Raw genomic sequence first — 27,282 nt, 5'->3', positions numbered from 1 at the left:
AACCCTGGGTTCGGGAGGCTGGGGACACTGGCTGCTCCTCCACTCCACTCGGCAAACACTGGTGAGGGATGGCGCCAGGCCCCGCCCGAGTCTCCGGCAGAGGAGAGTGGGTGAGGGGTGCTGGTCCTGTCACCTGGGCCTGCAGGGGTCTGTCCACCCGACAGGCTGGGGGCCCAGAGCAGGGCCGATGGTGAGGGGAACCCCGAGAGGAGGGCGGAGTGTCCTCCAGGTCCCCCCAGGTGGGAGTGCGGCGGGGTGAGGGCGGATCCTGCAGGCTCGGGTGGGGTGGAGAGGTGGGCGTGGCCGGCAGCCCCTGTAGGGGGAGGGCAGCAGGGCCCTAGCCGCCCCCCCACACCCCCCTCCCCCCCTCCCCCCTGACGCTCTGAGGCCGAGAGGCTGGAGGTGGGAGGCTCTGGGCCCTGCTGGTGGGTCCCGGAGAGGGATGCGCCGGCCGGGCTCCAGCGGAGTGGGGCCCCCTCCCCGCGCTCCCCATCTCCCCCCTCTCCGCCCCTACCACCCCCTGGAGGGCATCGAACACCTTGCGCGCCAGCCAGCCCCGCGAGCCCCGGCGGCCGGCCGCCCCCTCCCGCCCCTTCCAGCAGCTTCTCTCGCGCTGTTTTTGGAAGTGGCGGGCGCCCTGCCCTCCATCCGCTGCGCCCTCGGCACCACGGACGGTGTGGGGCGGGGCCGCGGGGGGGTGGGAACCGGCCTTGGGCCGCGTGGCCGACCCGCCAGGAATCCGGCTCGGATCCCGCCGCGCGGCCGTTGCTATAGAAACCGAGCAACAAAGGGATGAGGGGCGCGCGACAGGGTGGGGGTGGGGTCCTCGGGGGAGCCCGGGCGCCTGGGCCGGGCGTGGCGGGCGGGCCTGCCGTCGGGGCGTCCGTCTGCTTGACCAGGGGACGCCCTTCCGGACCCAGGCCCCGCCGGCCCTGACGCCCCCGAACCGAGGGGGCCGCGCACTCCCTGTCCCGCCCCGCCCCGCCCCGCAGCCCCGACGTTGCCATGGAAACAGGCAAGGCGCGGTCAGACCGAGGCAGAGGCCGCCTCGTGCGCGGGGCCGGGGGGCGCCAGGCAGGTCCAGCCGCCCCCGACCCGTCGCCTGGCAGGTGCACCCCCGCCCCGGCAGCGCCCCCACTCCAGGCTGCGGAGCCCGGGGGGCGGGATCCCGACGCCCCGCCCCGGCCGCGGAGCCAATGGGCGCGCGGACAGCCCGGCGGGCGGGGCGGCCAAGGCGGCGGCGGCGACGCGGAGACGGGCGCGGGCCGAGGGCGCGAGCCGACCGGGTGCACCGACGACCATGGCCTCCAAGTGCCCCAAGTGCGACAAGACCGTGTACTTTGGTGAGTGCCCGGCCCGGCCAGCGCCCCGCCGCCGCCCCGCTCAGCCTCGGCCGCAGACCGCGCCGCCCCGCGGGGCCCCGTGCGCCCGGCCGCCGCCCTGGGATGCGCGGCCCCCGTCGGATCCGCCGCGCGGCCCGTTCGGGAGCGGCCGGGGCTGGAGCTGAGCCGGGGTGGGGGCGGCCACGCCCGGACCCAGAAACGGCCGGTGGGGTGGGGGTGGGGGGCGCGCGTGGCCCCGGGGATGAGGCCGGAGTTGGGGGAGCGTCCCGGGTCCTGGGCGCGCGCGGTCTCGGGAGGCGCCGAGCGGAGCGCGGGTCGGGCGGGTCCCGTGCTCGGAGCGCCTCCCTCGCTCTCCGACTTTCTGGGACCTTCCCCGCGCACCCCGCTTCGCCCACCCGCGCACACATGACACATGGCCCGGCCGGCGTGGCCCCAGAGGACCCCCGCCCTCACTCTGGCCTCAGCCCACGCCGGCCCGGGGCAGATCCGGGCTCGCTCTGGACTCGGGCCACGCGAGGGCGGCCTTGGCCTCCTGCCCCCGCGTGTCCCAACCTGCTTCCTTGGTGCGAGTCCCCCAGGACTTCCCCACGGGCGGAGCGGGGCACGAGCGAGTTCCCGTGAGCGCCCCCCGCCCCCGGTCAGAACAGCCCAGGACAGAAGCGGACAGAGGGGCGGGGGTTGGCGCTCACCCACTGACGGCTCGCTCCCCGCTCTCCCAGCCCCGCTCCGCCCCTCCCACCCGCCTGCGAAGAGGGAGACCGGGCCAGAAGGCAGGATGGCCAGACGGGTGGGGACAGACAGGGCCCCTTCCCCGGTCACTCTGGAGCAGTGGTCAGGGGCCAGGGCGGGGTCAGGCCGAGTGAGGGAAGCCGCCTGGCCTCCCTGCTGGCGGCCGGGCCGGAGGAGGAGGAGGCGGCGGCCAGGGGTTGTTTGCTGTTCCCAGAGGGAGGGACCGGATTTGGCCTGGAGAGCCTCTGGCCTGGCCGGGAGCCGAGGGGCTTCCTGCCGCCGCCTCCCAGGAGCCCTCAGCCCTCCGTCCACCCCAGCGAGGGCTCCTGCGGGGGGTGCAGGGCGGGAGACAGCCCCCGGGTCCTCCTGCCCACCCTGCTGCCAGCTTTGCCCCCGGCTACCCTCCCGCTGGGTGGACAGTCCTGTGGACAAGGCGGAAAAATGCGCTGCCAGCCTGGGCGGCCAGGCTCCTAGCAGGAAACAAAGGCGCTCAGACCCGCTGGCGGCCGTCCTGGCCCAAGGCACTGGCGGCGGCCGGGGGGGAGGGGGGGGATCCTGCCCACCGCCCAGCAGGCTGCACCCCAGCACCCCCTCCTCAGTAGCCAACACCTGAGTGTGAGCGGAGTGGGACGGGGATACAGTGCCTTTGTGTCCCCAACAATGGTGCGGCTGGGTGGGGTGCCCGTTCCTTTCCAAGCCATAGGCCCTGTGAAGTCTGTCTCCCCAGCTCGGCCAGCGATGTGCAGCTGTTGACCTGCCCCTGGGTCTAAGGGTCATCCCCTGCCCCGAGTGGCCACGTCCCAGAACCCCAGGTGCAGGGTGGCGGTGGTGACCCTGACCTGGCCAGGGGAACTGGGCGAGGACTCGGCTGGCACGGTCCAAACAGCCTTGGGCTCCCGAGCTCCCGCCTTGCCCTGGTGGGGGGCCTGAGGGGCCCCACTCCCAGGCTGCCGGGCCCTAGGGGAGGCCGGGCCCAGACATCGCCTCTGTGAGAGGCGGACAGAGCCGCTGGGCCCAGCCTGCCCCCACCCGGAATTCCGGCTGCTCCCTGGCCTCTCTTCCTGCCTTCTCCTCGGCCCTTTTCCTGCCGTGCACCCTGGAGAGCCCCCCCACTTCCCTTCATTCGGAGATGGCCAAGCAGCCCCAGCACCGTGTGGGGGGATGGGGAGGGGGCCCCGCCGACCCTCGGCAGCTGGTCCCAGACTGTGGGCTCCACAGCAGCAGCTGGAGGCAGTGGGTGGGGGCGCTCAGGGCCGAGTGCAGACAGGCAGGCGTCCTGTCCCTCGGGTCCCTCCCGGGGCTGGAACTGGCCTCCCCACAGGGGTCTGGAGGCTCAGGGCCACTCCCCCGGACCGGGGCCTCTGCCAGCTCCACCGGAGCCTGACTGGGGGTTCGGGGCTGGTCGGGGATGTGTGTGAGGGAGACGGTGAGGCAGGTGTGCAGGAGGGGCAGGTGTGATGTTGGGGTTACTGATGACCCTCCAGCTCACAGCCCTGGGGCAGTGAGGGCCCCCCAGACCAGGGGAACAGCGTGGGCCCTGAGGAGTAGAGGGGGGTGCATGGCGGGCTCTGGCCTCCTCTCCCCCCAGCCGAGAAGGTGAGCTCGCTGGGCAAGGACTGGCACAAGTTCTGCCTGAAGTGTGAGCGCTGCAGCAAGACGCTGACGCCCGGGGGCCACGCCGAGGTGAGCCTCCCTCTGGGGCTGGGCTGGGGCCACAGGGCTCCCCCCGCTCGGGTGGGGGGTCAGCGGGCCCAGGCACCGGCCTCACCCCGTGCCCCGTGCCCCTCCACCTAGCATGACGGGAAGCCGTTCTGCCACAAGCCCTGCTACGCCACGCTGTTCGGACCCAAAGGTGAGCCCAGGCGGCCGCCCCGCTGGCTCTGTTCTGGCTGCCGGGGAGGGGGTGTGGGGGGAGGCCTGGGGGGCCCTTTCCAGGACTGTCCCAGCTCACGGTGCCCCCTGGGAGAGGGTCCTGACCCCAACAGAATGGGCTGTAGAGAGCCATTTTCTTTTCTTTCTTTTTTAAAAAAATATTGTTGTTGCCCTGGTCGATTTGGCTCAATGGATAAGGCATCGGCCTGCAGACTGAAGGTTCTTGGGTTCAGTTCCGGTCAAGGGCACATGGCCGGGTTGTGGGTTCGATCCCCAATAGGGGACGTGCAGGAGGCAGCCAATCAATGATTCTCTCATCATTGATGTTTCAATCTCTCCCTTCCTCTCTCTGAAATAAATAAATATTTTAAAAATAAATAAAAAATATTATTATTCATTTCAGAGAGGAAGGGAGAGAGATAGAAACATCAATGATGAGAGAGAATCATGGATCAGCTGCCTTCTGTGCGCCCCACACTGGGGATCAAGCCCACAACCCGGGCGTGTGCCCTGACCGGGAATCGAACTGTGACCTCCTGGTTCATAGGTCAATGCTGAACCACTGAGCCAGGCTGGCCGGGCTGAGGGCCATTTTCTGAGAAGCTGGGTGGTGGGTGTGAGGCCTGGGTGGTGGGCGAGGGCATGGGCCACCCCCCCCCCCCCCACCGTGCCTGCCTCCCCCAGGGGTGAACATCGGCGGTGCCGGCTCCTACATCTACGAGAAGCCGGCTGTGGAGGGCCCGCAGGTCACTGGCCCCATCGAGGTGCCCGTGGCCCGAGCTGAGGAGCGGAAGGCGAGTGGCCCCCCGAAGGGGCCCAGCAAAGGTGGGCCGGGCTCTGCGTCCAGGGGGAGGTTCGGGAGCCCCTTGGCCGCCCTGACTCGCCTCCCCCCACAGCCTCCAGCGTCACCACCTTCACTGGGGAGCCCAACATGTGTCCTCGCTGCAACAAGAGGGTCTACTTCGGTGAGTGAGCGCCCCGCCCCGCCTGGGGAGGAGCCCGTCTGGGGAGGCCCGCCCAGGGCCTCCCGTCACCCTCTCCCCCTCCCCAGCCGAGAAGGTGACTTCTCTGGGCAAGGACTGGCACCGGCCGTGCCTGCGCTGCGAGCGCTGCGGGAAGACGCTGACCCCGGGCGGGCACGCGGAGGTGAGGGACGCGCACGGGCTCGCCCAGGGGGCCGGGCTGGACGGGAGGGGCCGGGAGGGGCTAGCGGGTGGGGATATGGGGAGGGCCGGGCGTTGGGGAGGGGCCGGGAGGGGCGCGCGGGTGGGGATGTGGGGGGGCAGGGCTGGACGGGAGGGGCCTGCGAGGAGCGCTCGGGTGGGGATGTATTGGGGGCTGGGCTTTGGGGAGGAGCCTGGGAGGGGCGTGCGGGTGGGGATGTGTGGGGGCGGGGCGTTGGGGAGGGGCCGGGAGGGGCTAGCGGGTGGGGATGTGGGGGGGCCGGGCTGGACGGGAGGGGCCGGGAGGGGCTAGCGGGTGGGGATGTGGGGGGGCCGAGCTGGACGGGAGGGGCCGGGAGGGGCGCACGGGTGGGGATGTGGGGGGGCCGGGCTGGACGGGAGGGGCCGGGGAGGGGCGCGCGGGTGGGGATGTGGGAGGGGCGGGCTGGACGGGAGGGGCCTGCGAGGAGCGCTCGGGTGGGGATGTATTGGGGGCTGGGCTTTGGGGAGGAGCCTGGAAGGAGCGCGCGGGTGGGGACCCGGGGCTCCGACTGGAGGGCCGCGCCCGGCGGTGGGGCCTGCCCCCTGGTGGCCAGAGCGGAGGCTCGGTGGCATCGCGCTGTCGGCTGGCCCGGCCCCCACCACCGAGCCAGGGGGCTGGTCCTGGCTTTGGGAGCTTTCGGGCTCCGGGATGTGTGTGAGGAGGAAGCCACCAGAGCGGGTGGGGACAGGGGAGTCGGGGGACCCCCACCTTACCCCCTCCTGCCCCCAGCACGATGGCCAGCCCTACTGCCACAAGCCCTGCTACGGAATCCTCTTCGGACCCAAGGGTGAGTGTGGCCCGGCGGGTGGGGAACCCGGGGCCCCCTCCCCACCCCTCCGCACCCCCAGCACCCCCTTTTGGCCGTTCTCCATAGGAGTGAATACTGGAGCTGTGGGCAGCTACATCTATGACAGGGACCCCGAGGGCAAAGTTCAGCCCTAGGCCCCTGCCTGCCCTGGGCCCACTGCCGGCCCCGGGGGACAGTGCCCAGCTGCCCAGTCCTGCCTCGGTTGGTCCTGGTCCGGGCCCAAGTCCGGGGCCTGCGTGTTGGGGGAGGAGGAGCCGATGGGCTTCTCCAGAAGAGGCGCCTGCCTGTGCCCGCACCGTGACCCCCTTTGTGTCCTTGGGCCCCCCTGCCTGTGTGACCCCACGTGTCTTCACGTCTGCCTCCTGGCCCCGCGTGTCCCCACGGCCCGGGCGAGCCTCACTCCCCCTCCTCTGCCCACGCCTCCCAGTTATTTATCGCCCTCTGCCGGGCGGCCACACTGCGCCCCGCGTGTCCCCGACAGGCCCTCTGCTGTCTCCCACGCGCCTTCCACGCACTGCCCACCACCCTCCCGTGGCTCACACGCAACGCAGACTTTTGCTCAATAAAATGTTTGAGAATCGCTGGACTCCGCGCCGCGCTGGCTGTGGGTGGGGCCTGAGCCTGGCCCCGCCTCTGGGGCAGCAGGTCCTGTTCCAAGGTTGGTGGCGGGAGGGAGGCTGTTTTGAGCTGTGGTGCCCACACAGGGTGGTGGGGCGAGGAGGGGGGGCCTCCTGGGAGTGGGGTCCAGGAGTGCTGAGGTCACCTCCCTGGAGCCTAGGGCTGAGCCTGGGCCCCCGGAAACGCCAGCGCTGCGTCCGTCAGGAGATGCCTGGGGCCATCAGAGACCCCCAGGTGCGGGAGGGTCAGCCTGGGCACTGTGGCACGGGCATGCCACGTGGGTCTGGGGGCGGGGGCAGGTGAGCAGAGGGGCGGATGGCGTGAGGGGGCCTTCAGGCCGGACTGAGCCTGGCGTCCCGAGTCTGCCCGCTCTGCCGTGGCCTCCATCCGCAGGGCCAGCAACCTGGTTGCCATGGCGGCCAGCCTGCCTCAGCGCCGGTGGTGGCCAAGGGCGAGCCCAGCCGGCGTCCCCAAGTCTGTGGCTGCGGTGGTGGCGGAGTTTTGAGACCTCCCCATTCCAACCTGCCCCGCTGGGAGCTCCGAGGAGCCCCCGCCCGGCGGCACATTTCCCTGTAGCAGCAGCTCCGGGCACCCCGCCAGAGGGCGCGCCTTCCCTGCCACTGGGCGCCCTGGGGCAGGGACCGCGCAGACTTCCTCGGCCCCCGGCCCCCAGGCCCCCCGGTGCCTCTCCCTCCCCGGAGGCCTGGGTGTCTGGGCCTGGTCACCTCCGAGCCTCGGACGGCCGCCCCTCCTGTGCCCCGCACCCTGGCCCTGGACACAGGCCCTCCCCCGTCCACGTCCCAGTCCGCGGCTCAGGCTGAACCTGATGCCAGGCCCTTTGTCCGACGGGCAGCCATCCGTGTCCCTGGGGGCGGAGCGACCGGCTCCGATGTCCGGTGAGGCCCGGCCCCGCCGAGCGCCCAGCGTTCCCCCCACCTGGCCGGTGCCGGGGGTGCGGCCAGAAGGTGAAGGGCGGGCCGGGCGCGGGGTGAGGGCAGGTAACCCAGGCCCCACCCCGGCAGAGCGGACAGGTCGGGGCGCCGACGCGCGCTCGAGGGGCTGGCACCGCCCCTCCCCGTCCTCGTTCCCGTCCCAGCGCCCCAGGGAGAAGCGACTCCCCGAGCGCCCCCGCCGCGGCCCGGGCGGCTCCCGGTGTCCGATGGGAAATTCCTGCGCTGGCGGCGGGGGGCGCCGGAGGGCGCAGCCGGCCCTCCCTCGGGAGCCTGCATGGAAACTATGCGGGAGGAGACGCGGTACCGGGCGCGCCGGGCCCCAAACTGGGGGCGGGGACGGGGAGGGGGGTGGCGGGACCTACGTGCATGGAAGGCCCGCCCAGCCCCGCGTGGGAGGGGGTGCAGTGGTCGCCTGGACGCGGAGCACCCCCGCCCCCACCGTCTGGCCAGGGAGGGCGCGCCCCGTTTCCTGCGGGCGGAGGATGACGCGCCGCGGTATTTGTTTCCAAGCGGTTGTTATGGAAACCGGGGCGGGGCCGCTACTGTGGGGCTTGGCCAGGCTTCCCTGGCGCGTGGGTGGGGGACGCGGAGCCCCCCAGCGAGACAGGTGCTTCCTCCTCCGGCTCCCGAAGCTCTGGCCGCATCCGCAAGAGGCAGGGGACGTGCCCCAGCCAGTTCGGCTCAGTGGGTAGAGCGCAGGCCTGCGGACTGAAGGCTCTCCGGGTCCATTCCTGGTTAGGGCACATGCCGGGGTTGTGGGCTGATCCGGATCAATGATTCCCTCTCATTGATGTTTCTATCTCTCCCTCTCCCTTCCTCCCTGAAATAAAAATATATTTAAAAAAATAAAAGATGCACGACCCCTGATCCCTGCTCAGCCAGCGAGGCGGCCCTGAAAGCCACCTGACCACCACCTCGCTGTACCCCCCAAGCCCCAGGGCTGCGCACAACACCTGACCGCCTTCACCGTCCTGCTCCCCAACCGCCCCCCCACCTCCCACTGGTCCAGCTTTCCCATGACTCCTGGCCGGGCCCCCTCTAGGTCCCTGCCGCGCCCCCCTCTGACCTGGGCCCGCGGGGCCCTGGCGGGGGGCCCCCACTGCCCCAGTTCCCTGAGGCCCCCGATTCTCTGGGCAGCCCTCCCCTGCTCCTTGTGGGCCCCATGCAGCTCAGACTGGACTCCCTGGACTTCTTAGGAGGGGGGGTGGGGGGTGGGGAGCTTGACTACCTCTGTCCTGGGTCCGAGCACCAGCTGCCCATTGGCTGTGGCCCGGGGCTGAGCGCCAGGGCCCCTGGGATGAGGTCGGCGAGGGCTGATGTCTCCAGGGCCAGGTGTGGGCAGCACATTTTCCCAGGCCGGCCTGGCTGTGGCCTGGCTGTGGGGTGGGCTCGGGGCCCACCAGCAGGCCCAGCAGCTGGCCTGGTGCGGGTGGAATTCGAGGCAGTTTTGCATGGGCTTTGGCTCCAGCAGGCAGATTCCTGGAACCATGCTCAGCTGCGCTGTGGGGAGGGCCCTGGGGAGGCCGAGGGGCCCCTCTGGCCTCTCTGTGGACCCCAGGCTGGCCGAGGGAGCTCACGGCTGCAGAGCCCCCGCCCTCTGCATGCCAGGCCCTCCCGAGAGGAGCCTTCCTCCCCTGTGGGCCCAGCAGAACCTTTCTGGGAAAGGGCATCTGTCTGCCCCTCCCCCAGGCCTCAGGGCCAAGGGGGGCGTTGGGCCCAGCAGGCCTGCCCTGGGACCAGACCTTGGGGCAGACAGGGGTTCCCCGGAGACAAGCTGCTGAAAATAGGCCCTGGGAATGTCTGAGTCCCTCACTCGGCTAGGCCTGGGGGGCAGGGGGGTGGCTGGGCTGGAGCCCGAGGAGCTGCTCTGGTCTCCAGGCTCTGCCGTCCTCCTGGGCACGTGTTGACTGCTCAGGGCACCTGTGTGTGTGCAGGAGCGGGCGACATTCTTGCACCTGTCCACACCCCTGGCTCATTGGGCCGAGCGGAGCGGCCGAGCAGCAGACCTGGAGGCCAGGGCGGGGCGCTGGGCGGGGCTTCGGGGGTGAGGCCGGAGCACGTGCCTCCCAGCCCTGAGGAGCAGAACTTTCCCCGTTGGGTGGGGTGGGGTGGGCGGCTGCTGTGTGGATTCCTCAGAGGTCACTGGGCCCAGCCCTGCCGCCATGCCTGCGGCCTCCAGGAGGCAGGGTCCTGCCTGGCTCCCGCCTGCACCCCACCCAGCCTCAGTGACCTGTGAGGGTGGGGAGGGGTGCAGAGGGAAGGGAGCAGGCGGCGGCGGCCTTGGCTCTGTACCCAGGACCCTGCGTTGGCCTCCCCAGAGCTCAGGCCCTCGGTGCCCTCCTGCTGTGCTGGCGCAGCGCGGCGTGTTCTGGGCACAGGAGCAGCCTGGGGCGTGCAGCTGGGTGCTTTGTGTCCTGGCCTGGCCGCTCTGTCCTTCATGCTGCAGACAAGGCCCTGGGCCCGCTGGCCGCTGCTGGGAGCACTGGGCGGGCAAGTTGGGGCCGCACCTTGGGGTATGTGAGGGGGTTCAGTTCTTCCATTTGTTCCTGCAACATGTGCCATTAATTAGCACCCACCAAAGAGTGGGGTCAGGGGTGGAGGGCCTGACAAGGCCCTGCCCTGGCCCCTGGTCCTGAGTCCGGTGGGCCCAGGTGGACCGGGTCAGCACCGCCCCCCACTGCATCCTGGGCCGGTGCCTGGCGCAAGCAGGAGGCCTGCACCGGGCGGGGCCCAGGGCTGGGGGATGACGAGAGGCCACGCCGCAGACGGACATGGAGTCTGGGGGAGGCAGGGGCTGTCCACCCACGGCCCCGGAAGCTGGTATGGGGCCCCCACTCCACGGGCAGGCAGGACAGATTGGGGGCGCAGGGGACTTGGAGGGGCACACCAGTCTGTGGATGAAGCTTTGGGAGGGCTCGTGTGTGTGTGTGTGTGTGTGTGTGTGTGTGTCCCTGAGTCTGTGTGTCCCTGAGTGTGTGTGTGTGTCCCTGATTGAGTGTGTGTGACCCTGTGTGGCCCTGAGTGTGTGTGTCCCTGAGTGTGTGTGTTCCTGAGTGTGTGTGTGTCCATGAGTGTGTGTCCCTGAGTGTGTGTGTGTCCCTGAGTGTGTGTGTCCCTGAGTGTGTGTCTCTGAGTGTGTGTGTGTCCCTGATTGAGTGTGTGTCCCTGAGTGTGTGTCCCTGAGTGTGTGTGTGTCCCTGACTGTGTGTCCCTGAGTATGTGTGTCCCTGAGTGTGTGTCCCTGAGTGTGTGTGTGTCCCTGAGTGTGTGTGTGTTCCTGAGTATGTATGTGTGTCCATGAGTGTGTGTCCCTGATTGAGTGTATGTGTCCCTGAGTGTGTGTGTGTCCATGAGTGTGTGTGTCCCTGAGTGTGTGTGTCCCTGAGTCTGTGTGTCCCTGAGTGTGTGTGTGTCCCTGATTGAGTGTGTGTGTCCCTGTGTGTCCCTGAGTGTGTGTGTCCCTGAGTGTGTGTGTCCCTGAGTGTGTGTGTGTGTCCCTGATTGAGTGTGTGTGTCCCTGTGTGTCCCTGAGTGTGTGTGTGTCCATGAGTGTGTGTGTCCCTGACTGTGTGTGTCCCTGAGTCTGTGTGTGTGTCCCTGATTGAGTGTGTGTGTCCCTGTGTGTCCCTGAGTGTGTGTGTGTGTCCCTGATTGAGTGTGTGTGTCCCTGTGTGTCCCTGAGTGTGTGTGTCCCTGAGTGTGTGTGTGAATCCAGTGCCGGAAAAACCACGCTGCGTACCAACCGGAGGGTGAGGCCATGGCCCTCCCCCCTGCCCCCCGTGTTTCCCGCCCTGTGACCATGGCAACGGCAATAACAGCGGACTCATCACCCAGGTTTTCAAGGGGGGGCTCCCACACAGGGTGAGGTTGGAGTTGCAGTGGGAGGAGGGGGAGGGGAGGACGCCGCTGGTGCACTGCCCCCTGCCCTGAGCTGGGGCCTGGGTGGTGGGTGGGGTGTGGGCTGGGCAGAGATATGGGAAGCCAAGTGGTCCTAGAGGAGCCTGTGCCCCCCCACAGGTGAGCCCACAGGCAAGGACACACACACACACACACACACACACGGCCTCGCACCCATCACTGGCTGACCCTCTAGACCAGCGGTTCTCAACCTGTGGGTCGCGACCTCTTTGGCGGTCGAACGACCCTTTCACAGGGGTCGCCTAAGACCATCCTGCATATCAGATATTTACATGACGATGCATCACAGTAGTAACATGACAGTTATGAAGTAGCAACGAAAATAATGTTATGGTTGGGTCACAACATGAGGAACTGTTTTAAAGGGCCAGAAGGTTGAGAACCACTGCTGTAGACGGAGCCGCCTGGCACCGAGGCCTCCGCCCAGCGCACCCAGGGGGGCCGCTTCCTGGGACCTGCAGGTGGTGTGTGCAGCCTGTGTGGCCTGGGACAGAAGCCCATCTCCCCCACTGCCCTGCCCCATGACCACTGGTCTCCTCCTCCCTCCTGTTCGGATCCGGAGCCAGGAGATGACAGCACCCAGGGCCCGCCCTGCGGCTCCCGGCTCCGGGCCACTGCCTCCGCGAAGGCCTGGGCGGCACCCAGGGCGGCGGGAGCATGGAGCGTCCGGCCAGTGGCCTTTGCTCCGGGGACCACAGTGAGGTGTCCAAGAGCCAGCAGATAGGGCCGCGGCCCCACGTGGCAGGAGCAGCCGGGGAGGGTGGGCGGGCGGGAGACTGGGGGTCCCACCAGGGCAGAGCAGGCACCCCACTTCCGAGGGCAGGGGACAGCCAGCCACTGAGGGGCCCCAGGACCCGGGGCTGGCAGAGCCCCGGTGGGGGCAGAACGGCGGTCTCAGAGAGGGGGCCCCGGGGAGGAGGGAGCCAGCAGAGAGAGGTGGGGGCGCAGGCCATGGGGGCACGGGGTCTAGTGTGGCCCCCTCACAGACAGGAGACTCTGGGGTGTGGCCTCCATCACCCACGAACCCTGGGAGCTCCCACCCTCACACAAGCCGGTCTCTGTCTCCTGGGGAGGGTGGAGGTGTTGAGATGGAGGCACCCAGGCTGCCCCTGTATCCCAGGAGCCGGCTGCAGGGCGTGGGGGCAGGCAGGTGGGCTTCAGGGCGGGCCGGTGGAGGGAGGGTCACTGGGTGCTGCCGGGGCTGAGTGTCTGCTGGGGAGGCCAGGAGCCCCTGAGCCCCGTGGGAAGGTGGTCCCCTCCACAGGGACGGCCGAGAGGGGCCCAGGGATGATGTACTTTTGGGGATGGGCGTGTTGAGGGGAGATGAGGCCGCTGGTAGCGGTGGAGGCCGAGGGGAGGAGCCGTGGGCAGAGGGGAAAGCTGGGGCAGGCGGGGGGGGGGGGGGGGGGGGGGCGGGGGGCGGGGCGGGGAGAGGGCTGGTGAGGGCAAGAAGCTGGGTGTGCCAAGGACGCTTGGGAGCAGCGATGGGACAGCCCCTCCCCCCAGCACCGACCCGAGGGCCTGAGTGACCAGGAGGGCGGGGGGTTGAGGGTTTTCAGGGAGGGTCCCCCGTCTCCCACCTGCACCCCTCGCACTGGCCGTGCAAGGATGGCTGGGGACCCCGGGCCCAGCCCCAGCCCCAGCCCCCTGGACCCACCCCATTCCCCGGGCGGGCGGGTCCCCAGGTCTCTGCCTGGCACGGGGAGGCGTGGGCCAGCGTGTCCAGGTCAGCGAACTCGGATCCCCGCCCCTAGGCGCTTCCCCGGAGAAGAGGACACCTCCCCACCCCCCACCCCGTGGGCTGGACTCTGGAGACAGCCTAGGTGGGGCGCCCACCATCCCCTCAGCCCCGGCCCCAGCCCAGGGCGGGCCCGCTCTCCTGCAGTTCCCTCTCCGAATCCCCCCCGGGACGTCCCCCTCTGCGCCCTGGGATTCCCAGGGGGTGGGTGTGTCCCGTGGAGGGGGCGGGCCCGGGTGGGGAGTTCCTGGGGGAGTTCCTGGTGCCACCCCCGCCGCGGGCTCCCCGGGCGGCTCCAGCCTCTGCCCCAGGGAGCGGGAGGGAGTTGGGGTGTGGCCGCACCTGCCGGCATCTCACGCGTGAGCCCTCCCGCCCGCTCCCGCCTGTCCTCTGGGGCTCCAGGCCGGTGAGGAGCCCGTGCGCACATCCTGGGCTCGGCGACTCCGCCGCCCGGGGCCAGGGGTGGGGGCTGGGCCCCGGAGTCGCCCCGCTTCAGGGCGTCTCCCCGGTGGCCCGCTCACCGAGCCTAGGGCGCCTGCCGCGGGGGGGGGGGGGGGGGCGGGCGGACCCCCGCTGACCTTTCTCCACCCCCTGACTTGCAGCCGAGGTCCTTGGGTCCCGGCCCAGAGTTGGGGGGCGGGGCGCGAGGGGCGGACCTCCCAGAGGCGGGGTCCCAGGTTCCCTGAAAGGCGAGCGCCCCGCGGGACCCACCCAGTCCGCGCGCCTCCCGTTCCCGCCGTCGGTCTGTCCCGCCCGCGCCGCCGCCATGCCCAAGTGCCCCAAGTGCCAGAAGGAGGTGTACTTCGGTGAGCGCCCCCCAACCCCCAACGCGGCCCCCCGAGCCTGGCCACGGGGCGCCCCCGGTCAGGGCGCTCAGGGGTGGGGCGCCCGGGGCCCCGGGGAAAGCGCCCCGTCCGCGGCCGCCGGGTGGTGTGCAGTGGGGACCCCCGCGTGGGGTGGTCCTCCGTCTCCCGCCTCCGGGTCTCCCCATCTTTAGTCGGGGTTTCTCCTGCCTCCTCCTCCCCGGCGCAGCCTGGGCGGGGACCCCGAGGCGGGAAGGATCGCGGGGTTCCGGCCGCCCCCTCCCAGCCCCGCGCCAGTGAAAACAGACCCGGAACCCGCGCCCCGGGCGCTGTCCCAGGCGCTGCGGCCCCGGGCGCCTCCTTCCCGCCCTTCGCCCGGGTCCCACCCGCCCGGGTCCCGCCCTGAGAGGCGCAGGAGGAAGTGGGAAGTCGGCGGGGCCACGGAGAGGGCGCCCCGCAGGCCCCACCCCGCGGGGTGCAGAGTCTGAGGGCTCCGCCCAGCCGGCCTCCTGACCCCCAGGCCCGCCCGAAGCCCAGGGCCGGCGCCCTGGCCGCTGTGGCTCAGTGGATAGAGCATCGGCCTGCGGACTGAAGGGTCCCGGGGTTCGGTTTCCGTCAAGGGCACGTGCAGGGCCTCGGGCTACATCCCCAGTGGGGGCGTGCAGGAGGCAGCTGATCAATGATTCTGATCGAGTCTCTCCCTCTCCCTTCCTCTCTGAAATCAGTAAAAATATTTAAAAACAAACAAACAAAAACCACAAAGGCCATCTGAGACTTGGGGTGAGCCCCGGGCGGAGGTGGCCGGAGAGCGGGAGCGAGAGGAGGGGTGCGCCCTGCGCCCCCAGGGCAGCGTCTCAGGGGGCCTGTCTGCCCTTTCTGCAGCCGAGCGGGTGACGTCCCTGGGGAAGGACTGGCACCGGCCCTGCCTCAAGTGTGAGAAGTGCGGGAAGACTCTGACCTCCGGGGGCCATGCTGAGGTAGGCGGGGCCTGAGGGCAGCAGCAGGGGTGGGGGAGAGGGGGGGACAGCCCCTCATGGCCACTCTCTCTGCAGCATGAAGGCAAGCCCTACTGCAACCACCCCTGCTACGCCGCCATGTTCGGACCCAAAGGTAAGCTCCCCGAGGCCCGACGGGCCCCCCACGCCTGACCCAGCCCCCCAGGCCTCTGGCCACCTCTCACCTGCACGCTGTTTTCTCTGTAGGCTTTGGTCGAGGTGGCGCTGAGAGTCACACCTTCAAGTAGACCCAGGTACGGCCCACCCTGATGCCCAGACCAGCTAGCCCTCAGGATGGCCTCTCCCCGCCCCCACCCGCCCCTACCTCTGTCCCTGTCTCTCCGCAGGTTGTGGAGACCCCACCCCTGGCTGCCCCCTGGACCTGGACTGCTGCCCCTCCAGGCTGATGCCCAGCCGTAACTCCTGGGGCTCTCCACAGACCCCACGCCCTCAATAAACTGAGCTGGGAAGCCTGCCTGTGTGTGCCTGTTGTCGGGAGTGGTGGAGGGGGAGGCCCTGACTCCAACCCTGTGCCCTGGGGGCTCTTCGGGGGCCACTGCAGGCTGCAGCGCCCTCTGTGGGGAGTGGCTGGCCACCCTGGGCAGCCCCATGGGGCCCAGCTCTCCAGCTCTCAGGCCCCAAGTTGCCCAGCCCCATTGGGCGAGGGGAAGGCATGGGCAGCCAACAGGTCAGCGGGAACACCAGGCCCCGGGGGCAGAAGTGGGAGGCCAGTGCAGGGTGAGTCAGCTGAGCTCGCGCTGGTTCCGGTTTTGAGCTTCAGGGAGCTGTGGTGGGGTGTCCTCGCCCGCCCTCCCCACTTCTTGCGGCCCCAACCCTGTTCCCATCCTCACCCATCTGCCCCCCTGGACACCACTGCCCCTCATTGGCCTTGTGCCCGGATGGGCATGAGGACTGGCTGTGCAGTGACCACTGGGGCTTTCCGGAAACTCCCGTGTCAGTTCGGCCGCAGCTGCGGACTTGGCCAACCCCAGAGCCCTCCCCCACGTCCCCCGTCCCCCCAGTCCCCCTTTGGCCTGTAGCCGCCACCCCTCCCTCCCGAGTCTCTGCTGACCTCTCTGCTGAGAGAGCCAGAGGGGTGATCTCAGCCTGGGAGCGGCCTCAGCGCTGCCCCAAGGCTTTGGTGGGGCTCCTACAGGCCTGGCCGGACAGGCTGGGGGGGGCAGACAGGCTGGGGGGGCAGACAGGCTCCGGGGTGGACAGGCTGGGGGCCGGACAGGCTTCGGGGGCGGACAGGCTGGGGGGCAGACAGGCTCCGGGGTGGACAGGCTGGGGGCCGGACAGGCTTCGGGGGCAGACAGGCTCCGGGGCGGACAGGCTGGGGGCCATACAGGCTTGGGGGGAGGACAGGCTAGGGGGCCGGACAGGCTGGGGGCCGGACAGGCTTGGGGGGCGGACAGGCTAGGGGGCCGGACAGGCTGGGGGCCGGACAGGCTGGGGGGCAGACAGGCTCCGGGCGGACAGGCTGGGGGCCGGACAGGCTGGGGGCCGGACAGGCTTCAGGGCGGACAGGCTGGGGGCCGGACAGGCTGGGGGGCAGACAGGCTCCGGGGTGGACAGGCTGGGGGCGGTGGGCGAGGCTGAAAGGCAGCTTGCAGTGTGGGGTGTGAGACAGACTGGTGATTTGCCCTGGCCAGGCAGCTCGGTTGGTTGGAGCGTTGTCCCGGACATCCAAAGGTTTCAGGTTTGGTTCCCACTCAGGGCATGTACCTAGGTTGTGGGTTCGATCCTCCCTCGGGACATGTATGGGAGGCAATTGATAGATGTTTTTCTCTCCCTCTCTCTGAAAATTGATAAAAATATAGCCTCGGGCCGTAGCCGGTTGCTCAGTGGTTAGATCGTTGGCCTGTGACCCAAGGGTCTGGGGTTGGATTCTGGTCAAGGGCATGTACCTGGGTCGCAGGCTCCTCCCGGCCTGGGCCCTGGTTGGGCGCGTGCAGGAGGCAACCAATCGATGTGTTTCTCTCACACTGTTTCTCTCTGTCTCTCTTCCACTCTCTTTAAAAATCAATGAAAAAATGTTCTTGGGGGAGGATTTAAGAAAAAAAAAAAGGAAGATGGAGTGACTCACTGAATTCCCAGAGGTGGGAGCTAGAGAGGCTGGGGCAGCTGAGGCGAGGTTCTCAGTGGACAGTGTGGGCTGTGCTGGGGACACAGTGGGCAGCAGGGGACAGGACAGTGTGTCCCGAGCTGACGGGACACGGATCGCTGGATGGCAGCAGAGATCCCCCAGGAGGCAACTTGGGGTGAGTGTGGAGAGAGCTGGACTGCAGGGAGAGCGGGTCAGCCAGGCCTCGGCTGCTGTGGATCGAGAAGGCAGGGCCAGACTGGACACCTGTGCTGGTCTCGGCCTGAGCTGAAGCTGGACCTGGGACCTGGGACCTGGGAGGGGACTGATGGTGGGGCCGGAGAGCAGGCAGCACGCCCTGAGCTGGTAAATGGGGCTGGGGCGTGGGGGGGGGGGGGGGGCGGCTCCCAGGGCAGGGGACCCAGGGCACCCGAAGAGGAGGCTGGGGAAGGAGGTCAGTTATGGGGGCACAGGGGTGAAGAGCTGGTTGTGCCTGAGAAGCAGGTGAGCAAAGGCGAGGACTAGGAAGACGGCGTCAGGCGTGTCTGCACTTTCTTTGGGTTTGGCTGGGGTCAAGACTGACTTCCTTTCTCTCTCTCTCCCTCCCTCCCTCTCCCCCCCCCCCCCCACACTCTGTCTTATTTACAGCTTTGAGGTGTAATTTACATGCCATAAACGGCACCTGCACATTCAATGGTGTGTAACCAGTTCACAGGCTGCTGCAGCCACAGTCCACTCTAGACGAGTCGCACCCACAAAAGTTCGCTCGTGCCCAGCCCCGGGCCTCCAGGCCCAGCGGCCCGCTCTGCGCACGGTGCACGGTGCACGGTGCACGGGCGGGCTGACCTGCGCCCACGCGGCAGCACGAGTGCCTCCGGGACGGGCTGGCTCCCGCACAGCCGGCCGCCTGGGCTGCGGGTGCAGAGCCGCGGTGACTTCCGTGTCCGTGGGCACCGTCTCAGGCTCCGGGACGGGCTGTCGGGGGAACACGCAGCCGCCCACCCGCTTTCCCAGGTTCCTCCAAAGGCTCTTCGGTAGCGGGAGGGAGGGGGAGCTGGCGGTCGGGACACAGGGGGCTGGTGGGCTGGCCGGGCCGGGAAGCTGGCCGTGTGGATCTGCGGGGAGAGCCTCTGGCCTCCCGGCGGGGCCCCACCCCGAGCCACAGGCCCCGAGCGCGGCGGGGCTGAGCTGCCGGGGAAGGGGGCGGCGTATCCAGGGCCCGTGCCCCCACCGGGTCCCGGGGCGCGCTGCGGGCACGAGCGCCCCCTGGCGGCCAGGCCCGAGAGGGCGCCGCGGAGGTCGGTGCTGCCCATTTGCGCGACCCTCGCGGCGGCCTGGGTGCCCCGAGCGCGGCCTCAGACCCTGCGGCGGCGGCCAGGCTACCGCTCGGGGCGAGGCGCTGATGGGGGGGGTCCGGGCCGGCGGAGTCGGGTGCGGCCGCTATTGGGCCGCACAGAGCGGACCCGGGATCTGTGAACGGCGGACCCGGGATCTGTGAACGCCGATTGGTTCAGCTGGGCCGGAAGTGCGTCCGCAGCGGGCTGGACGGACGGCACTCACACGCCGCGGCCGCCGCTCATTGGGCCGGAGCCGGGGGCGTGGCCAGGCCCGCGCGGGGATTGGGCGCGGGGAGCGGCAGAGGCGGCACCGGCGCGGGGATTGGGCGCGGGCACCCGCCGCGGCGGAGCGGGTAGTTCAAGGCCCGCGCGGGCTGCATGGGGCGGCGGCGGCGCCGGGCGGACCTGGCGGACGCGGCTGGGGCTCTGCCCGAGGCCATCGCCGCGCTGAGCCGCTCGCTGCCCGCCGGGCCCAGCCCCGAGGTCTTCCGCCGCGCCAAGTTCGACCGTCCGGAAGCGGTGAGGCCCGCGGGGCAGGCGGCCAGGCCCGGTGGCGCCCCGGGCGGACGCTGGGAGGCCCCGGGCCTGCTGACCGCCCCGCTCCGTCCCCGCAGGCGCCCGCGCTCTGGCGGCTGCTCTTCCGCGTACTCTCGCTGCTGCGGGCTGACTGCGCCTCGGCCTCGCGCGCCCCGGGTAAGCCCCGCCCCTCCAGCCCCGCCCGGGTGGGCTCGGCACCACCCACGACCCACTGGCCCCGCCCACTAGGGTAAACCACGCCCCACGCCACGCCCACCCCGTGTGAGCCCCGTCTAGGCAGCACCCGCTTTCGGGGAAGCGTTCACGCCCCTTAGGCTTTGGCCCCGCCCACCCTCGCAAGCCCCGCCCACCAGTCCCACTTAGCCCCGCCTCATAGGCTCGGCCCCTCCCACCCATAAGCCCCGCCCCTCTCGCCTCTCCACCCAGGTTAAGCCCCGCCCCTCCAGGCCTGATTTGGGGAGTCGTGGGGAGGGGGGTTCCTTGGGGCCGGGGTGCAGCGGGCGCCCCCTGAGCTGGCCTCCTGCCCGCAGAGGCCCAGGCCCGCTGGGTGAAGGCGGCGCTGCGCGCCCACGGCTACCCCCCGGCCCGGGCTGGCTCGGCTCCCCGACGACGGGTCCCAGGGCAGCCGCGAGCTGCTCCTGGCCCTCGCCTGGCTCCTGGCCCGCGAGCCCCTGCCCGAGCGGCTGCTGGCCCAGACCCGCGTGCGGCTGGGCGACGAGATGCCTGTGTGTGAGGTGAGTGTGGGGTGAGGGTGAGCCTCCCACCCGTGTCCCAGGCCTTGGGTGCGGCCGCCAGACCGCGGGGACAGCCCGGTGTGGGGGGTCGGTGTTGTCATCCTGGCTGCCCAGGTGAGGAAGGAGGCAGGGCTGCCCCTGGGCCCCGCCTCTGCCCACCCTCCTCCAGGGCAGGGTGTGCCCACGGGCTCTGGCCTGGCTCTTCCCCTGGCACCGGGGACCCCACGGCGCTCAGCCTCCTCCTCTCTCGTTCCCCTTCTCCAGTGTGGGGCCCTGGCCAGCCCTGGCCGGCTTGCACCGCGGGTGGACGCCGCCGGCCCTGTGGACGTGCGCCACCTGCAGTGGCTGATGGGAAAGCTGCGATTTCGGTGGCGAAACTTGATGGCCAGTCAGCAGGAGCAGTGCGCCCTCCTGGGCAAGGTAGTGCCTCCGGAGGCCTGTCCACGCAGCGCAGTTACCCTCCGACTCCGGCTGCCGGGCTACCCTCCCTGCCTGTGGCCTGTCCCTTGAGGCCCTGCATGGGTGGGGCCTTGGCCTTTGGCTGATGAGGACCTCCTGGGCCTGGCGGGCTCACGGGTTGGGCACTGCCGGGAGCCTGAGCCTGGGGCTCCAGGTGCTCCAGGAGGGGCCTAGGGCAGGTGGGGCGGACATGGCTGGGACAGGGAGCCGGTGGGGCAGGAGCCGGTGGGACAGGGAGCCAGTGGGGCAGGGAGCCGGTGGGGCAGGGAGCCGGTGGGGCAGGAGCCGGTGGGGGAGGGAGCCGGTGGGACAGGGAGCCAGTGGGGCAGGGAGCCGGTGGGGCAGGGAGCCGGTGGGGCAGGGAGCCGGTGGGGCGGGAGCCGGTGGGGCAGGGGCTTGGCTGTCTTGTCCACCGAGGTCCCCAGAAGCCTCAGGTGGGTGTCACTGAGCAATGCCACGGGCTCAGGCCTGGGGGAGTGACTGCCTGGGCAGCTGCTCCTCTCGCTGTGTCCTGGGTGTGGGCTGGTGGGTGGTGGGCAGCTCCTGTAGGTTCTTGAAGGCCGATAGGGCTCAGCAGGTGGGCACAGGTGTCCCCCACAGGTCCAGTGCCAGTTCTGGGCTGAGAGGTGGCTGGGCAGGTGGCCTTGGGCTCCCTCCTCGGTGCGGGACCCCTCCAGCCTGCACGTCCACCCCAGCAAGGGGTCTTTTGCTTGGCTGGCCCCCCGGGACCCCTCACTCCCTCTTGCCTGGCCTCGGCTCCAGCCACTCCTGCAGCTGGGGGCACAGCCGCCTGTTAACCTGCGTGCCACCTTCAGGCCTCACTGGCTGCGCAGCCCGCTCTGCCCCCCAGGCCCTGACAGGTTGCTCCGGGCCCCGCCTTCGGCCCCACTGGACCACGAGCCCATCCACAGGCTGTTTCTCTCACCACACGGTCCTGGCACTTGGCGAGCTGAGGAGGGGAGGAAGCAGAGGTGGCCCTCTGCACCCCCTGTACCCCCGGAGCTGGGCGGGGTTAGGAGGCTGTGGGGGAGCTGCCCAGGGCCCCTCCCTCTGCAGGCTCTGGGCCAGTGCGGTCCCCGCGGCGGAGGACGGTCCTGCCCGACCTGCCCGGGGCCGACTTGGCAGGTGCGTCCCTCACCTGTGAGACGCTCTGTGCTGCTCGTTCCAGATCCACTTGTACACCCGTGGCTGCCACGGCGACCGCAGCCTCGGCCACCTGTCTGTCGCCGAAACGGAGCTGCTCAGGGACCCGGAGGGCGGCCTGCAGGTCAGGGCTGGTGCTTGCGGTGGGGGGACCTGTTCCTGTCTTGCCGGTGTGTGTGTGTGGGGGGGCAGGTCCTCGGGCCTCTCCCACCCTGGGCCATCCAGGGGCAGGAATGCAGACCCGCTGCTGTGTGCCCCACAGGGGCGGGGCCAGGGAGGTGCTGGGGTTAAGGCAGACCACCCGGTGTCCCAGCTGATGGTGTTGGCCCCTGGGGCTCATGTTGCCTGGTGATGGGGATGCCTGAGTGGCCTGCTCACTGGTTTGTGCTGCAGCTGCTGCAGAGGCTGGAGAGCGAGAACGCCCGCCTAGAGGCTGCGCTGGAGTGGCGGCGGCGGGAGCTGGTCTTCTGGCAGTGGATGGTCAGGACCCTGCGACCCGCCACCTCCCTTCCTCCCTCCCTTCCTCCCTCCCTTCCTCCCTCCTTCCCTCCCTCCCTCTTTCCTTCCCTCCCTCCCTGGCCTGGACCACAGCCACCCAGGGCGTGGGGAGTGGGAGGCCCGCGGTGCTGCGCCCAGGGAGAGGCTCCTTCCTAATGTCCAGTGGTCCCCTCACTGCCAGCTGTGGGGGAGCTGACTTCTCAGGCCTGCAGACCACCTGGGTGTTGGGAGCTGCCTGGCTGGCTGTGTGGCCTTGGCCTCTGCGCCCCACCCCCCCCCCCGGCCCCCCCCCCCCCCCGGCTGGGTGGTGGGTCTGGGCTGTGTGTGTGGTGCCCAGGCCTGTGCTGCCCTCACTCGGGTCTCCCTCTGCAGGACACGGTCCTGGGGGCCTGCCCCCCGGAGGCCTCGCAGCCCACGTTTCCGCCCGGACTCCGAGGGCGTGGGCGCAGGGCTGGTGCATGGGACCCGGTGGCGTGGGAGCTGCAGGCCCTGCAGGAGGAGCTCCAGGCGGCAGTGGGAGCCCGACGGGCGGCCTGGGCGGCCAGGGTGAGGGCGCAGGGCTGCCGGCATGCGTTCCCAGACCACGGGGAGTTCACGTGGGTTCCCCGGGGCGTGGGTGGTGTGCTCAGGGGTCAGACTCCAGCGGAGGAGGAGGTCCACGGCGGCCCCACCCAGCTCCCCGTCCCAGGGGCCTCTTCAACCTGCTGGTGGGCAGGGAGGGGCAGCACCTGAGGCATCTGGAACTGTGGGCGGGTTTTCCCCACAAGGTCTTCAGTGTGGCCCGAGGGCACGGCTCGAGGGGCCTGGTGGTCTTGCTGCTTTCAGGTCCCCCCCAGGCGGTGACAGCTGACGCCTGCAGGGGGTTTTGTACAGGAAAGGCTGGCTCAGGGCCCTTGTGCTTTCCTGCTGGGAACCCCCGGGGGTCAGGGCCAGGGCGTTCCTTGGGGCCATGGGTGAAGCCTCCCCCGCCAGCCCTGGTGGCCTCAGCCAGCTGCACCCTCAGTCCAGTGTCCCTCGGTCCAGTCCCAACCTCCCACTCCCCCCTCCTGGAATCAGGACCGGGAGGCTGGGCTGCCCAGGAGTGGCAGGTGGGGCTGAGGTGGGTGCCCCCGGGGTGCGTGCCCTGGGGGGGAGTCTGAACTCTGGGGGGTCTGGGCTCTAAATGGGCCCCAAGTCGTGCCCCAGACCCCACCCTGGAGAGCGATGTGGGCCTGCAGCTGGTGACCCTGAGGGCGTGGCTCCTGCAGGACTGGGGGGGTCAGGGAGCCCACAGCTGCTCGGGGTGCAGGGTGGGGTGAGGGTGACGCAGTGCCTGGAAGGGCCGGCCTTGGAGCTGGTGCGGGGTTGGCCTTGCTTCCCTGGGAGCCGTGGGATCGGGTCCCTGGGGGCGTGTCAGGCCCGAGTGCGAGGGCCCTGAAGCCCGTGTCCCGGGCCTGTGGCTGCTCTTGGCGTTCATGTCACCGGCTTCTCCCCTTGCAGGTCGAAGGCCAGGGGCCGGAGTGGAGCACCGCCCGGCAGGCCGCACAGGAGGCCGCACGGGAGGCCGTGGGCCGGGAGCTGGCAGCCCTGCGGCAGGCCTGGGAGCGAGGCGGGGGCCGGGCCCGGCCCCACAGGCCCCACCGGCTGGTGAGGACTGAGGCTGGGCGTCCCGGGGGCCCGGGCCTGAGGGCTGCTGAGGTGATCGGGGCGCTGAGGAGCCGGGAGGCCTGCCTGGAGGAGACGCTGCGCCAGCTCCAGGAGCAGTGCCGGCAGCAGCTGGCCAGGCTGGCGGGAGCCCTGCCCGGCCTCATCTGGATCCCGCCGCCCAGACACTGAGGCCCTGCTGTGGCCGGGCCTGGCCTTAGCGCCGCAGAGTCCGGGCTGGGTGGCCGTGGGGTCCACGGAGGAGCAGCACCCTGGGCTCCGGCCCTGGCCCATCCCTGCTTTGGACAGAGCTCAGCCCCTCGGCACCAGTAGTGGGAGCGGCATGGGCGTCCCCCCCGTCCGGGTCAGGACACGTCCAGCGCGGTGGCTGAGGGCTTGGTGGGTCGAGCGAGGACGCGGAAGTACATGCAGAGGCCTCCCTGCAGGGCCCAGCTGACGGCCATCCCTGTCTGGGCACAGGGGTGGGGAGGGACCCTGGGCAGTGGGGGCCAGAGGGTCCAGGCGTTGGAGCGGCAGGTGTGGCCTGTAGCCTGGGTGGTGCCAGGGCCCTGGGCGCCCCCTGGCTGTCTGCTGTCCCTCCTCCTGGCTGCCGGGCCACCTGGGCCGGGCCTGCGCCTGGTGTTTGCGGGGGGCGCATGGGAGCTGGGGCGGGGGCAGCACCGGGGTGAGGGGAAGGCCACCGTGGACAGAGGGGGCTTTGTGCCTGAGGCTGCTGGCCCTGACAAAGAGGCATCTGTGTGCGGGACGTGCCCCGCTGCTGGAACCCTTCCCCGGAGACGCAGGCAGCCTCAGCCCTGCCCCCCAGCAGCCCCCCACTTCCCAGGGCCGTCAAATCCCAGATCCCCACCTGCTGCTGGGCAGGTGAAGGGCTGGTGGGGGGGCCACCTCCTGCTGCTGCCGCTGGCCAGCTCAGGTCCAAGGCCACTCCTGGCCCCTGGGCCGCCGGCCCCACCCCCTCCTAGTCTCTCATCAGCTTCTCCTGCCCGTCCTGGGGTGGGGGGTGAAGGTGGGGAGGGGGTGGGGGGGTGATGCTGGACCCACACATGGGCACCAGATCTTCAGCCAGTCCCTGGCCGGCCAGGTGGTGGCCAGCAGGCCTGTCAGGAGCCACCCCTGGCCTTGTCCTTGTGGGGCGGGACCCCGGGGAGCGCCTGGGCCTGTGCCCGCCCTCCCGGCCTGGAACCCTCCCTTTGGTCCCTCAGCGCACCCCCCCCCCCCCGCCCCCGCAGCCCCTCTCAGGCTCAGCTGGGCCCTGGGTACACGGCCTGACCCTCCGTCGCACCCTGACAGTGTGAGGTCACCGGTGCCTGAGCCGTCCTGGCCCCAGCAGGACCCTTCCACCTGGAAACCCCTGCCTGGTGGGGGCTGCCATCTGCCAGGACGGCCTGGGCCCTGCGGCCTTGAGAGTCATTGTTACGGGACTGTCACTCCTCATACTGGCCTGTGGGGAATACACTCTGTCACGGCACCCGTGTCCTGTGACTTTAGTGGCCCATCGTGACCCTCGAAGGGACCGGCTGAGGGGCCTGGCCCGGGACACGGTCCCCACGGTGCCGGCTCCTCCAAGGCCTGCCGCGACCGGAGCCCAGGGGCCCTGCCGCTCTGCGGTCCTAGCAGCTCGCCACGCTGACACCAGGTGGGCAGGTGGCAGGTCGGCCCCACACAGGCCGCCGTGTCTGAATCCACTTCCGAGGGGCCACGCGAGCCATTGCCCCCAGCCCCAGGCAGCCTCTGCCCTGCTGCGTGAGATGTGACAGTTCACAGGCTGACCCAGGACCCGCCTCCTGCCCACCGCCCAGGGCTGACACCTGCCCCCCCCCCCCAGCTGACACCTGCCCCCCCGCCCCAGGGCTGACACCTGCCTCCCCCAGAGCTGACACCTGCCCCCCCCAGAGCTGACACCTGCCCCCCGCCCCAGGGCTGACACCTGCCCCCCACCCCAGGGCTGACACCTGCCCCCCGCCCCAGGGCTGACACCTGCCCCCCCGCCCCAGGGCTGACACCTGCCCCCCCAGAGCTGACACCTGCCCCCCCCAGGGCTGACATCTGCCCCCCCAGGGCTGACACCTGCCCCCCCAGAGCTGACACCTGCCCCCCCCAGGGCTGACACCTGCCCCCCCAGGGCTGACACCTGCCCCCCACCCCAGGGCTGACACCTGCCCCCCGCCCCAGGGCTGACACCTGCCCCCCCGCCCCAGGGCTGACACCTGCCCCCCCAGAGCTGACACCTGCCCCCCCCAGGGCTGACATCTGCCCCCCCAGGGCTGACACCTGCCCCCCCAGAGCTGACACCTGCCCCCCCCAGGGCTGACACCTGCCCCCCCAGGGCTGACACCTGCCCCCCCCAGGGCTGACACCTGCCCCCCGCCCCAGGGCTGACACCTGCCCCCCCCAGAGCTGACACCTGCCCCCCCAGGGCTGACACCTGCCCCCCCCAGGGCTGACACCTGCCCCCCCCCAGGGCTGACACCTGCCCCCCCAGGGCTGACACCTGCCTCCCCCCAGGGCTGACACCTGCCCCCCCAGGGCTGACACCTGCCCCCCCAGGGCTGACACCTGCCTCCCCCCAGGGCTGACACCTGCCCCCCCAGGGCTGACACCTGCCCCCCAGGGCTGACACCTGCCCACCCCAGGGCTGACACCGGCCCCCCCCAGCTGACACCTGCCCCCCCCCAGCTGACACCTGCCCCCCCCCCCCCAGCTGACACCTGCCCCCCAGCCAGCGGAGGCCAGCGGGAGTGTGAAGGCTGCACTGTGGGGCCCGTGGGACAGCCCTGCAGGAAGTAGGGCTAGTCTGTGAGGAGCGGATTCCTCAGGCCGAGAGCGATGAGGCTCTGCTATGCGAAGGCCACAGAGAAAGTGCAGACCAGCCGGAGTGGGAGAATTTATTCGTGGCTTTTGTAGCTGATAGAATGGGTGTGGAGAACACAGAACTATCACTCATTGTGAAAAACAAACTAAATGAGCAAAATCCCGGGGCGGCACCTCAGAGAGGAAACGGGAAGTCAGATAACCGAGTCAAAATGTTTACCTTCCGTAACCAGGGACAACCAGGGACAACCAGGGTCGGGCCGAGGGGTGGGTGCACTTGGGCTTGTGCGGACGCCCAGGCCCCTGATGGAGTGAACCCCGCCATCCAGAGCTTCCCTTCTCCCCAAACTGGGCCTCTGTCCCGTCACCCCCTCCCCCCGCTGAGCCCCACCGTCCACTGTCTGTCTCCAGGGTGTGACTCCCCCAGGGGCCGCGTGGGTGGGTCACAGAGCCCCTCCGTGTCTGGCTTGTTTCACTGGCTTGACGTCCTCGCAGCCCGTCTGTTGTGGCAGGTGTCTGTCCTTTTTTTGTTGTTTTGTTATTTTATTTTATTTTTTTATTATTAGTTAAGTTATTACAAATGTGTCCTCATCCTCCCACCCCCCTTTTTAAGTATATTTTTATTGATTTCAGAGGGAGAATCATGGATCGGCTGCCTCCTGCACGCCCCACACTGGGGATGGAGCCTGCAACCCGGGCCTGTGCTCTGACTGGGAATCAAACTGTGGCCTCCTGGTTCATAGGTCAGTGCACAACCACTGAGCCACGCCGGCCGGGCATCATCTCCTTTTAAAGGCTGAGCGATGCCCCAGCCAGCGTGGCTCAGTGGATAGAACATCGGCCTGCCGATGGAAGGGTCGCAGGTTCGGTTCCTCTCAAGGGCTCGTACCCCAGTTGCAGGCTCCATCCCCGGCCCTGGATGCAACCAATCGATGTTTCTCTGTCTCTCCCCCTCCACTCTCTGACAATCAATGGAAACGTATCGTTGGATGAGGAATAACAAAAACTAAAAGGCTGAGCACCATTCATTGTGTGGATGGACCAGTTTGC

The 27,282-nt window shown here is 69.9% G+C and overlaps 3 protein-coding genes across 3 annotated transcripts; all 3 read left to right on the top strand.

The window, feature by feature from the left end:
* Positions 1-1,214: 1,214 nt before the first annotated feature.
* CRIP2 (cysteine rich protein 2) lies at positions 1,215-6,538 on the top strand. Its single transcript, XM_070412375.1, has 8 exons — positions 1,215-1,343; positions 3,661-3,755; positions 3,867-3,924; positions 4,629-4,769; positions 4,841-4,909; positions 4,996-5,090; positions 5,880-5,937; positions 6,025-6,538. The coding sequence occupies exons 1-8, from the start codon at positions 1,301-1,303 to the stop codon at positions 6,090-6,092; spliced, it is 627 nt and encodes a 208-aa protein (XP_070268476.1). The 5' UTR covers positions 1,215-1,300; the 3' UTR covers positions 6,093-6,538.
* Positions 6,539-13,880: 7,342 nt separating this feature from the next.
* Positions 13,881-15,458, top strand: CRIP1 (cysteine rich protein 1). Its single transcript, XM_070401133.1, has 5 exons — positions 13,881-13,991; positions 14,871-14,965; positions 15,041-15,098; positions 15,191-15,237; positions 15,331-15,458. The coding sequence occupies exons 1-4, from the start codon at positions 13,952-13,954 to the stop codon at positions 15,229-15,231; spliced, it is 234 nt and encodes a 77-aa protein (XP_070257234.1). The 5' UTR covers positions 13,881-13,951; the 3' UTR covers positions 15,232-15,237; positions 15,331-15,458.
* A 3,326-nt stretch (positions 15,459-18,784) lies between these two features.
* On the top strand, positions 18,785-23,974 carry TEDC1 (tubulin epsilon and delta complex 1). The gene is given in 9 exon segments (XM_070401015.1): positions 18,785-18,925; positions 19,021-19,099; positions 19,474-19,520; positions 19,522-19,677; positions 19,942-20,097; positions 21,305-21,403; positions 21,673-21,759; positions 22,150-22,347; positions 23,269-23,974. Coding segments are annotated over 9 exon segments (1,287 nt in total). The 3' UTR covers positions 23,593-23,974.
* Positions 23,975-27,282: the final 3,308 nt, after the last annotated feature.

The sequence above is a fragment of the Myotis yumanensis genome, unplaced genomic scaffold (genome assembly GCF_028538775.1).
Source record: "Myotis yumanensis isolate MYYU_CA2020_CCGP unplaced genomic scaffold, mMyoYum1.0.hap1 SCAF_1, whole genome shotgun sequence".
NCBI classification, from domain to species: Eukaryota; Metazoa; Chordata; class Mammalia; order Chiroptera; family Vespertilionidae; genus Myotis; species Myotis yumanensis.
Note: the sequence above shows the minus strand (reverse complement) of the source record. Positions and strands in the feature narration are given on the sequence as shown.

Excerpts from the sequence above, each read along its gene's own strand:
- CRIP2 (XM_070412375.1), top strand. The coding sequence starts at position 1,301 with ATGGCCTCCAAGTGCCCCAAGTGCGACAAGACCGTGTACTTTG. Across the intron at positions 3,756-3,866 it reads CGCCCGGGGGCCACGCCGAG|CATGACGGGAAGCCGTTCTG; the intron begins GTGAGCCTCCCT and ends CCCTCCACCTAG. Across the intron at positions 3,925-4,628 it reads CACGCTGTTCGGACCCAAAG|GGGTGAACATCGGCGGTGCC; the intron begins GTGAGCCCAGGC and ends TGCCTCCCCCAG.
- CRIP1 (XM_070401133.1), top strand. The coding sequence starts at position 13,952 with ATGCCCAAGTGCCCCAAGTGCCAGAAGGAGGTGTACTTCG. Across the intron at positions 13,992-14,870 it reads CCAGAAGGAGGTGTACTTCG|CCGAGCGGGTGACGTCCCTG; the intron begins GTGAGCGCCCCC and ends CCCTTTCTGCAG. Across the intron at positions 14,966-15,040 it reads CCTCCGGGGGCCATGCTGAG|CATGAAGGCAAGCCCTACTG; the intron begins GTAGGCGGGGCC and ends CTCTCTCTGCAG.